This window comes from Crocodylus siamensis, chromosome 9, assembly GCF_052110815.1.
Source record: "Crocodylus siamensis isolate JL-2025a chromosome 9, ASM5211081v1, whole genome shotgun sequence".
Classification (NCBI taxonomy): domain Eukaryota; kingdom Metazoa; phylum Chordata; order Crocodylia; family Crocodylidae; genus Crocodylus; species Crocodylus siamensis.
The window spans coordinates 54,717,674-54,729,554 of NC_143403.1; the positions used below are offsets into that span (position 1 = coordinate 54,717,674).

General features: G+C 46.1%; 1 protein-coding gene across 1 annotated transcript; it reads left to right on the plus strand.

The window, feature by feature from the left end:
• Window positions 1-460: 460 nt before the first annotated feature.
• On the plus strand, window positions 461-11,586 carry PRKAB1 (protein kinase AMP-activated non-catalytic subunit beta 1). Its single transcript, XM_090063151.1, has 8 exons — window positions 461-603; window positions 4,242-4,414; window positions 5,364-5,530; window positions 6,895-6,988; window positions 7,302-7,416; window positions 8,634-8,767; window positions 9,255-9,323; window positions 9,415-11,586. The coding sequence occupies exons 2-8, from the start codon at window positions 4,250-4,252 to the stop codon at window positions 9,490-9,492; spliced, it is 822 nt and encodes a 273-aa protein (XP_089919277.1). The 5' UTR covers window positions 461-603; window positions 4,242-4,249; the 3' UTR covers window positions 9,493-11,586.
• Window positions 11,587-11,881: the final 295 nt, after the last annotated feature.

Sequence of the window (11,881 nt, forward strand, 5' to 3'; positions counted from 1 at the left end):
GCCACAAAAGCATCAGCTCCTTGCTTGTTGGGGCCTAAACCCCTCAGCCTCGGTCTCAGGCGAGGGGACTGCAGCCTGCATAACTCTTCCAGGCTCGCCAACCCTGTCACCTGTTTGACTCCCAACTATTTCTCCCGTTCCCTTCACTCAAAGCAAAACCCCGCGGGGGGGGGAAGGGGCAGGTGCAGCGGCCCCAGCGAGCGGGGTCTTGCCCATGGGAGGGGCCAGGGGCTGGTGTGCGAGCCGCTGGGGGCCAGGCCTGGCCCCGGCCCGTCAGCGGCTCTTGGAGCACGGGTCACTGGGCATCGGCGCGCTCCGTGCTGGTGAGGAGCCAGCGACTGGAGCCAGCCCATCCCCCGTTCGGACGGGAGCGAAGAAGAGCTCGTAGAATCCCGGTCGGGAGACGGAGGCCGAGACAGGCCCTGAGCCCCGCAACCGGAAGTACCACCAGGCGCATACCGGAAGTAGGCCGAGGAGCCGAGTTCCGGCCGGAAGTACACGGCGGACCGGACTGGGCGCACCGCGGAGCCGGAACCGGTAGCGGCTCAGCGCGGGGCGGCGACTCTGCGCGACCTCCCGGCGCGACTGGCGTTCCGGTGGCCGGTGAGAGCGCGGCGGGGCGGGGCGGGCTGGAGGCGGTGGCTCTCGGCGGAGCGGGAGCGGGAACCGGCGCCTCCTGCGGCGTTGCCGGGTCTGAAATATGCGATGGTGGCTGCGGAGGCTGCAGTGAGCGGGTTTCTGAAAAGCTGCCGAGCGTGAGAAAAAAGCAGCCTGCGAATAAGTGTCCTCCTCCTGCGCGGGGGTCGCTCGCTGCGGGTGACGCGCTCGTGTTTGTGGGGGCCAGCCGGCGCCGAGCCCGGGAGCCGGCTCAGATCCCCCGAGAGAGACTCGGCGCTGCACCTGCTGCTGCATCAATGAACTGCCCCCCAGACTGCCCTGCTCTTGAGCCCTCTTAGTGTGATCTGTTGTGTATCGCACAAGGGTGGAAATTAGAGGGCACGTGCCGTAATGAGTGTAGACTTGGCAACACGGCGTCCCAGCCCCACCCCTGCCAGGCCACAGCTCGCCTGCAGGCCCTGGGCAGGTGGAGCCAAAGCACGAGGCCCCGGGGCAGCTCCTGAGCGGGAATCTGGCACCTCCCTCCTTGCTGGGGGCTGGGCTGGGCCTTGGGCAAGGCCTCATCTGGAAATCCCTTCGGGCTTTTTCCTCCTCCTGCTTGCATCTGTCTGAGCTGCATCGAGCGTGAGAAGCCACTGACCCCAGCAGGTCTCTTCACACTCCTGGCTTCCCCTCACTCACCTGCAGCCCCTCCCTGTTGTGGGGGGGGTCTGTTCTGGGCAGGTTCCCCACCTCTCACGATGAGACCTCCCGCAACTGGCATCTCCTGGTGCGAGGTGTCTTGCAGCTGCTCCTCGCCACTGGACTGCTTTTGCCACATTACCCATCCTGATAACTCCATCGCAAGCCGCCTGCCCCTTGCCGCTGAAGCAGGGTCTCAAGCTGGTCTCTTCCCCTGAAGGGCTTTCCCCTCTTTCATGTGCACACTTCCATTCGTTTGCATGTGAAAAACACAGTGAAGCTTGCAAGCTGCTTAATTCTTCCTTGGGTTTTATGTGCTACTCGGAGCTTTCAGAATGGTTATAACAAAGACTTGGAGTTTAATGGTTATTTAGCTGTTGCACATGCACAGCACAGCCTGTATGTGTATTAAGGATATTTTTTCACAGCTTCTGGCTTCAGTTTCTCAAAGATGCAACACATGAATCTTTCTCCTTTAAGGCAGAGAATACCTCTCATGTACCTTATTAACTATTAACCTTTTCCTGAAATGAAGAAATTGAGGAACGGTACAAGTAAAATTAGTGAGGGGTAGGGAAAGGAGGGGGCAGGTGGCAGCTTACAAAGCTATCAATTCTGACCAATCAGTTCCCTGACAGAAAAAAAAACAGGAGGTTAGAAAAATGGAGACCCCATACGTGGCTTGCTGGTTGATGGTGCCCTGTCAGTTTAATTGGGAAATTAAAGCTCCTAGTTGAGCTCAGATCATTTTGGAAAGTCTGGATCACAAATACAGTCCTGGAGTTGGATGGAGTTTCCCCTCTCCCTCACTGGCAGGAACCAGCATCAAATGCAAAGTGCTTATATGATTTAGGAATCTGTCCCATTGTTTTTTAAAAAAAAGATTCTGGCACAGAAGAGCCTAGGACTCATTAGAAGTTAGTGAAATTTGCACACTGAAGTCATTCAGGTACTTTTGACATTTTTCTCCCGTTGAAGGGATGGCTTGTATATGTATATAAATAAACATTTAATCATTAGGCTGTTAGACTATGACACAGCTAGCCAATTTTAATGCAGTACAGAGCTGCACACAGTACCAATGTGTAGTCCCTGAGCCATACACCATGCAGGCTGCATGCTGCAGGGGCTGTTCCTTGCCCTACCATGCAGGCTGCACCAGTAGCACATGGCTCCTCTGCTCCTTGCCTCCTCCTCCTCCCTTCCCCTCCATGCAGTGCAAGGGCTGCATGCAGACCTCCATGCCCTTCCCTATTGTGTGACAGTAGCGAGGGATGGCTGCAGGATCCAGTGGGCCCATGTGAAGCACTCACAGGCTGTCCAACTGGACTAAAAGATAATGATCCTCTTTCTCCTCCATCAGCCACTCCATTTGGATTTAGTCTTACCAAAGTTTCAGGGGTTTACATGGAATTATGCATTACATGGGCAACTGAAATGCCATGGCTTGAGGTTAATAGGCTTTACTACTCTTAGAGTAAAAAACAAAGAAAAGCACAGGAGGGGTACTTTGTGCCTGAAAGCTTGTCTAAATCTCTCCCAACTGTGCTCTTGATCTAATAAAAGATATCACAAAATTCCTTGCCTCTTGAAATAAATGGTGACATTCTCAGAAAATTGTGTGAGAGATGTTTCCCTTCCCTCATTTCCATGGTTATTCTGAGTAGAATTTTCAAGCTGTTTTTTGTTTCAAAAATAAAACGTTGTTAGAGAAAAGCTAGAAAATATCTTTCATTCTTGCACAGGTTTTAATTTCCTATTTGGCTTGGTGTTGTCAAAAGTGCTGCTTGTATGCTTACTTCTAGATGTGCAAGAAGATCTTTGTGCAGATACATGATATACAGACCCTGTTTCCACCTATGTGGCAAGATGCTTATGAGCATGCCCAGGAGGGATATGCTATGGCCACTTATGCTTTGTTCCACTTGGGAAGGTGCATAATTCCATGTAAACCCCTGAAACTTTGGTAAGAGTAAATCCAGGTGGAGTGGCTGATGGAGGAAGAGGATCTTCTTCATCTTTTAGTCCAGTTGGACAGCCTGTGAGTGGTTCACATAGGCCCATTGGATCCTGCAGCCACCCCTCCTACTGCCACACAAGGGCATGGAGGTTTGCATGCAGCCTTTGCACTGGAGGGGAGGAGAAGGAAGGTGAAGGCAAGGGTCACATGCTGTTGGCATGGGGCAGGGGAGCCATGTGCTACTGGTGCAGCCGGCATGGTACGGTGGGGAACAGCCCATGCAGCCTGCAAGGCGTAAGGCTCAGGGACTGCACATTGGTACTGTGTGCAGCTCCGTACTGCATTAAAATTGGACAGCCCTGTCATAGTCTAACAGCCTGATGATTAAAGCACTTATCCAGGAACCAGGAGGTACAGATTTTAGCCCCCTTAGCTAAAGGGGGCTTGAACTAAAATCTTATGAAGACAATGCCCCCTAACTACCAGGCCATGGGCTATGCAAAGCCAGGAGAATCCTTCATCCCTCCTGTTGATATGGCCCAGTGGGCAACCAGGAAGTGAGGTTCTACAAGGCCTGAAGAAGCCAGAGGAATTCTGACTCATGGACTTGAACAGTGCCTTGGAAAGGAGGATGTTTTGGGTTCTGCCCCCTGCTCCTGCCCCACTCTTGATTCTGCATTTTACTTTTAATTGTCATTGGATACAATGGATCCATGGCAGTGAGAGCTATCTCTGATTTCCCTGCAAGGCAGGAATGGGTTCCAAGTCCCATAACTGGTCTTCTGTCTTATCTACAGATTCATGTGGAGGACAAAAACAGCAGTGGTATCTGTGTATTCCATCCTCCAGTGTTGCTGTCATACACGTCAGGATATAGTCTGTGTCAGGGCCATTTGATCTTGGTATGCATGTAGTCTTCAAGTAGAAGAGCAGAGTTCTGATTCCACTGATGTGTATGTCATGCTGGCTTTTTCTTTTCAAGGCTTCAAAATGGGGAACACAAGCAGTGAGCGAGCTGGAATAGAGCGCCAGGGCGGGCACAAGGCATCCCGAGGAGATGCATCAGGGGGAGCCATTAGTACAAAAGGTGACAGACCAAAAATCTTGATGGACAGTCCTGAGGATGCAGACCTGTTCCATTCAGAAGAGATGAAGGTATCCTGTGTTAGTGCACTCACCTCTTGATACAGACACTTGCTGACTTAGAAAGTCTGTCTAGTTTTAAGTTTTGTCTCTTGGAAATTAATGATATTTGAGCTATTTTCTGTACAAACTTATTTCTAGAAACTTGAAACATTGCTGCCTGTCTTTCTTTCCAAACTAAGAGAAGAAAACTTTCTTATTTCTTTATTCCTTTGACCTTTAAGCAGATTCCTGTGGCTGAAGTACCATATATTTAACAAATATAAATTGTAGAAGCTATAAAGGTTACTGGCTCAGAGCTCTTGTCAAGTCTTGTGTGTCAGTACACCTGCTTCCTTTGCTGTGTTTTTTGAGCTCATTTAAGCTTAGTTGCCTTACTCACGATGGTTGTCTGGAGCGTTACTGTTTTCTATCTCAAAAGTTCTGTTAGAATTCCCTATTTAGTTCCCCATTCTTCCCCTTATGGGTGCAGGAAGAACATCTAATCCACAATCTTTCAACATAATCACATGTTGTGTACACAGTAATCGTCCTTTCATCCAGGTGCAGGTTCTCTGCAGAATTCTGTGGAGTCTTAACAAATGGCTTCTCTAGTAAATTCCCTTTTTAACCACTGAGCTTAAACATATGCAGATGTTGTTTGCATTTCCTGCTGCAGCTGTGAATTAAATTAATTATTTTGCCTTTCATTTTAATATTTCCTGCGAAGTATGGGGGCCTCCCTCTTAACAGGGTGAAGAGTGTTTTTTGCAAACAGATGGGCATACAGTTTGCTGAGGTACCAGCTCCAGTTCTTCATCTAATAGTAGCCTTCTCTGAATTGATTTTTCAACTTAGGGGTTTACTGCTCTGCAGAAGGAGAAGTTGCCTTCTGCAAATCGTTAGTTGTCTGGGGGTTTTCCTTACCTTTTACAGAGGAGCCAACACGTGTCTGTCCTTGAGTAAAATGTTGTGCTTGTAGGCTCCACTGGAGAAAGAGGAATTCCTCGCCTGGCGACAAGACCTGGAAGTGAATGAAAAAGCCCCTACCCAAGCTCGACCAACGGTCTTTCGATGGACTGGGGGTGGAAAAGAGGTTTGTTTATCAGGCTCTTTCAACAACTGGAGCAAAATCCCTCTTACACGGAGGTAATAAACTTGTTCCTTTACATCTTATCTGTCTGAAGTTGGGGTAATATTTAAAAGTAGATTATTGGACTCTTTTTGTTGCTGCTTTCACCATTGTCTTTGAAACCTCTTGAGGAGGAAGTAGAAATCTTTTGCAGAAGGCAGGACATGCTGGGAAGATCCACAACTTAGTTGCATTGTAAGCAGTGACATGGAACTTGTATACCAGTGTCTTATAGCATTGGTTTGGGAAAGGAATTCCATGCTGAGGTAGCATGGGCGATGTATAGACAGGAGTAGGGAAAAGGGATTAACAGAGCATTGCTATCCCTGTTACTTTTGGAGTGGAGGGAAACAGGGAATGTATAAAATGCAGCAGGAGTCAGGCCCAGAAAGCCTCTGGAGGTCTGAGCTAGAAGCATAAACATGATGCAGTTTCAGAAGGAGGGATTGGAGAGATTCAGAGCTTTGTGGCATACTCTGCCCAACAGATCAGCTGAGCAGTCTCTAGAGCTTTTATGAATTCACTGAATTCATTCTCCCCATTGTTATTTCTAAGTATCTAATCTAAAGAGGCATCTATCCCTCTAACTTGCAGTTGGCAACGGCTGCTGTAAATCAAATAAGCTTTCTTACTGCCTGTCTTTCTGGTGGATACTCATTTCAAACTCAAATGGCAACACCAGGTCTGATGGGGACTGCACTCTGCACACTTTTGCCCCCAAATTTAGGGTAAAATGAGAGAGGGAGTTGCGTGACCAGTCCACTTATCATGGGTTCTGCCTGACCTTCTTCACTATTCCAGTGAACTTCAAAACAGGCAGGGAACTCGGAGCAGGAATGACAAGTTAATCAAACTGCCTGTGTTCAAAGTGGCTTTTTCAGGGCATAGTTTAGTTGCCACACTCATCTTCCATTTGTTTGTTCGTTTAACAAGACAGACTTGTGGGTAGAAAATACTGAAAGGCAGGAGTGAACTGATCTTATATGGGAAGTTCTGGTTGTTGGGACAAAGCTAGTAGATGCATGTTAGTCTGAATAACAAAAAGAATGCAAAACCCCAGCATTACCCCTTGGCCAGGGGAAGGATTCTTTGGCACTGAGCATTATTGTGAAACATTTTGAGTGTTGTATCAAAAGAGCTGGTACTAATCTGTCACCACAGAGGCAATCATTAACTCTAGTTTGTTTCTGTACATCTAAGTGATGGCATTTGTATGCCTGACAGGTATTAAATAGGCAATTGTGTACTCAGGAACTCTCTTAAAGAATGAAAAGGTTTCAAGAGGTGCAAGTGACTTTATATTGTGATAAGTGAAGTGGAACTGTTGATGGACAGACTTTTGAGAATAAGGGCTTAACTGTTTGCCTGTTATCAACTGCAGCCACAATAATTTCGTAGCAATCCTGGACCTGCCTGAAGGAGAGCACCAGTATAAGTTCTATGTGGATGGTCAGTGGACACATGATCCCTCTGAGGTAACATTTTCTGTGATTCTGTGCACTTAAATTTTGATTCATAGACAAGAACAGGAGAAATTAATTAGTTTCTGTTCCCAGAAAGGGCCTTTGCTAACAATAGTGATGGATTGTTTCAACAAGCTCAGGCAGTCGATGTTTTTACCAGCTGGTCTAGGTAACTGTCTATCTGAAGGCTACTGGTATCACATCCAGCAACATTAACAAGAGGCTAAACAATAAGCTGAAGATGAGGATTGTGTGATATTGGTTTAAATCATAGACTATTCATAAACCTGAACATTTTCTGTTTTATCTACTTGTTTCTTTCCAGCCAGTAGTCACTAGCCAGCTTGGTACAGTTAACAATATCATTCAGGTGAAGAAAACTGATTTTGAAGTATTTGATGCTTTGATGGTGGACTCCCAAAAGAGTTCGGATGTTTCTGGTATGAATCGCCTTTAATTTTTTATATCCTGCCTTTGAATTTGTGCAAAAGTTTCCTGGTCTTGTTAAGGCTTCAAAGTGGATGAATCTCTCCTTATACCTAAATCTGTTGCATATGTATAGAGTTAAATAATCTAAAAAGAGTGGGAATAGTCCTTGGTTCAGATCCCATCTGGATCAGCAGTAAGTCCCTGTCTGATCACAGTTCATTGGTCTATGAAGTGGATCAATACTACCTGACACTGAAACCATTGTTGCCAGCCTTGGTGGACAGGGTTTCACTGGCTTTATTACTTTGGGAGTTAATGTGTCCTTGTGTAACTGAAGATAGTCTCATCTGATGTGAGTGACTTTTCCATAAGTACTGTCCTATAAAACTGCACTGCAAGAGGCAAAACAAATGAACTTTGGGGTCAACTTGTCGACTCTGTATCAACATTGAGAGTAGCTTGATTGCATCCACTCAGTAGGACTTTGGAGGATGGCAGAATCAGCATCTTCCTTCTAGAAAGCCCTTTCTGCTGACTTGAAGGAGAGACAGAAACACACACAAAACTAGTCTGGGCCACCTCTACCTGGAAGAGCTTTTTGTTGGGGTAGATTGTGGGATCATTCAAGTTAGTGATGAGAAGAGAGGTGATGAGAAGAATGTCTGCTTGTATACCAGTGCTGCAGCAGACTTCTGCAGTTCCTCAAGCATCCTCTATTCTCGTCATTTGCGCAGACATGCAGCTTCTGATTCCCACGCCTCTCAGCACTGCAGGTAGGGTTGTTTGCACTTCCTTGTGTGCATGAAGGAATTCCTTAGAAGTAATCATTCTAGGGTTTACCAGGACTGAAAAAAAAACAATGTAAAAGGAAGTCTGTCTTGGCATCTAGTCCTAAACATGCCATAAAAATGTTAGGCAAAGAAATCAAAAAACCTTAGGAGTAAGCCAGCAACCTTGAAACTTTGCCTGTCCATGCTTCATGTGCAGGTCTGAGTTAGATTACTTTAGGTATTTAACATGAGGGAGGTTTACATGTCTTCAGATTTCTGTGTCCAAATCTTGAAATAGTCTCTTTCATATTTTTATCAGCCAATGCTGTTCTCATGCTTGTGTGCTGCTGGCTTCTACCAGTCATGTGTTCTTTAGATGAAAACTGCTGCTGGGACTTGGTGGACTTATAATAAAGAACAGAATATTCAAAGTCAAATGTTCAACTTTTTCCTGACAGAGCTGTCAAGTTCACCCCCTGGACCCTACCACCAGGATCCCTACATTTGTAAGCCAGAGGAACGCTTCAAGTCTCCACCTATTCTTCCACCACACCTGTTGCAGGTCATCCTGAATAAGGACACTGGTATATCTGTGAGTAAGCAAATCTTCTTTGGATGAGGTGTCCAAGAAATGCACTGGACTGCTTGCAACAATCCCAAACTTGGAAGTATACCCCAGTAGGCAAGATTTCTGTCGAAAGCCAGAGTGATCTGTTTGTAGTAATCTTCTTTCCACCGGATAGTGTCAAAAAGCTATTGTATGGAAACTAATGGGTTAGGCTGGTGTTAAGGGAGAATGCATAGTTTTGCTATAGTTCCCTGAAACTTAAGGTACAACTTCCCCCACTCCCTCCTCAAAACTAGAAGAACAGTGACATTTTGACTCTCCATGAATCCTAATTTCTGTACTGCACAACAGTTAGAACTTGCTGAAAAACAGCAAGCCTGGTCATAACCTCCTTTCTGCCTCTGGTCCAACCCTAACACAAGAAAATATTCCGTATAAATTTGACAGAAGAAGGGTTTGAGGGGTTATCTGTTAGACAACAGGTAGTAACTCCTCCTCCTGTGTTTTTCAGTGTGATCCAGCTTTACTTCCTGAGCCCAATCATGTTATGCTGAACCACCTCTATGCACTTTCTATCAAGGTAAAGTTGGGGGTGGGGACACTTCCCATTTCTGCCAGTTGCACACAGCCCAGGGTTTCACCATGCTGCCTTCTTTTTCCTTCTTCCTCAGGATGGTGTGATGGTGCTTAGTGCTACCCACCGTTACAAGAAAAAATACGTCACTACATTGCTGTACAAGCCTATATGAATAACCCTGCAGCTAGTGGACCTGTGTGCTGGGCCAATGAAGTGCCAGAAGGAACAAATTCTTCTCCAAATACAAACATATGCATGTGCTGTGCTATAGCAAACAGACTTTTCATACAGTTTTAAAGATTTCACACTTCTTTTATATTTGGCTTGTTTTCCCAGTCCCACCTGGAAGCTTTCAGTCAAGGCAGCTCAGCTGGGACCACACTGCTGGCCAGTGGCACTGCCATGTTGTCAGCTTGGTATAAATTGACTTGAGGTTTACCAGTGAAATTGTGAGGGAACATATGGGAATAGCAACAACTTGAGTGTCCCTCAACAGTGATGTGGGCCATAGAAAATACATATTCTAGAAAGCACAGGATTCTTGCTGATCCTAAGCTGAATTTTTCATTCAGCCAAGAAAAGCCAAATGATGGCTAGGATCCAAGCTCCAGAGTGTCCCTCCCTGCTGGCTTGGACAAGTATGAAAACTGGTGTTCTTTCTGTTAAACCACTCCAAGCAGAGGGGGGGTGCAACCATTGCACACTGTTTTTCAGCAGGCTGGGTTCAATAAGCTTCCTCGTGAAGAACACCGTAGTATTGTTTCTCTTAGGAGAACTGAGAATTAATTTTCCCCAGTGGAATTTCTGATAAAGACAATTTTTTTTTAATTGCTGGGTTTTGTGTGGACCATATAACACGTCCTGCAGTAATCTGTTCTTGTAACAGATGTCTAATTCTGTTGCTGATGAGGACTTCCCTGCAACTGGGTTAGGTTACTGACTCACTTGATTTTGGTTTAAGGATTAATTCTTTAGGGACCTACCAAAATAGAGGTGGCAGATGGGCAATTGCGCTGGCTGCCATTATTGTGGACTTATCACAGCAAGCCCCCTCTACCTCTGATGGCCTAAGGGGGCTGCAGTGGTCCTGCCCCTTGACACTGATAGGCTGATAGGGCTGCCTTTTGTACAGCTCTGCCCCTTCCACTGATTGACGGAGTGGGCTGGTTTTCATGTGGCCTCACCCTCGCCACTGATTGGCAGAAAGTGATGGGGCTGCATGAAAGGCAGCCCTCTTGGCTATTCAGCACTGGAGGGAGGATGGGGTGGCTGCCATCTTGGCTGCTCCCCTTTGTGCCAGTTAGTTTCCCCACCCACCATCCCCACTGGGGAGCCAGCTTCTTATTTTTAAAAAGTCCCTATTTTTTTCCTGCAATTCCATGCAAAATCATGGAAACTGCCATTTTTTGCAGTTTCCACGAAAATCATAAAATTGCAATTTGAGTAGGTCCTTACTAGTTCTTCAGCAGCAGCTCTTTTCACACTGGTTTTTAGGCGAGTTCAAGTTATTGTAAAAACTATAGTAAATAGCACTGGGGGCCAAACTGATGTAAGCAGGTGCAGTTCCCTAAGCACCAGTGGCACTGCACCAACTTTAATCAAAAGCTCAGTTGGCCCCAACTCCTTACTTGTAGTTGACTCTGCCAATTTGAGTCCATGTGGCTTGTGTAGTCAGGGCTACAACATCTATACGACTCCTTGCTTTATTTATATATATTTTACATGAACACTGTTCTCACCAAAGGTGCTGGGTTGCCTCTATTAAAGATTATCTAGTTGATCCCAAAACAAATGCAGCATGGACAATGCAAAATTGCCTGCCAATGTGCCTCAGGCATGACCTGAAGAGACCAGTGCGGGGGGCTAATTCATTCTCCCTGCTGTCCATTTCTTGGTGCTTGTGAGTGCCAGTGGGTGTGCCAACTGAGACATCAGCCCATGTCCTACTACGGAGGAATGCACACTGTAAATATCACCAGGTAGCTAATCAGGTGGTGGCTTAAGTCACAAGCAACCATGATTTGAATGTGAACAAGTTACTGACGGAAGGCTTCTTACCAATTGTCTGAACCATTCAGTTGCCTTGTTGAAATAATTTGAGTAGCTCAGTAGATCTGGGTTCACTTCTGTGGTTTTCTTTTGAAAACAGTCTTTCTCCATTGTCTACTGTGGATAGCACTTGACATTCTGAAATATGGAACTGCTTTCACTTTGTTTCACCCTCTTCAGAAATGAGTTAGAAATAAATGCATTTTCAGGAAAAGTAGCTAATGTGCTTTGGGTTTTGTTCCATGTTCTTGTCCTGCTGACCTAGACCATAAGGCATTTTTCTCCATTGTTACATGCTTAAAATTCTGTTTTTAAAGTAAGTTCTGATACTTGCCCACCCTTTGCAAACTGGTAGTTTTTTTTATAAAGGTAGAGCACAAAAGTAGCTGTGTTGTGTTCTGTGTTGTGTACTGACTGCAAAGGTTGTCTTAAGTCTGTTCACAGTTGATAGAATCTCTGAGGCAGCACAGGCACAGTTCCTGAGATGGGAGCACACCATTCATCCTTATACC

Coding starts and splice junctions, on each gene's coding strand:
- PRKAB1 (XM_090063151.1), top strand. CDS start 4,250: ATGGGGAACACAAGCAGTGAGCGAGCTGGAATAGAGCGCCAGGGCGGG. Junction 5,531..6,894: donor AAAATCCCTCTTACACGGAG/GTAATAAACTTG, acceptor TATCAACTGCAG/CCACAATAATTTCGTAGCAA. Junction 6,989..7,301: donor GGACACATGATCCCTCTGAG/GTAACATTTTCT, acceptor GTTTCTTTCCAG/CCAGTAGTCACTAGCCAGCT.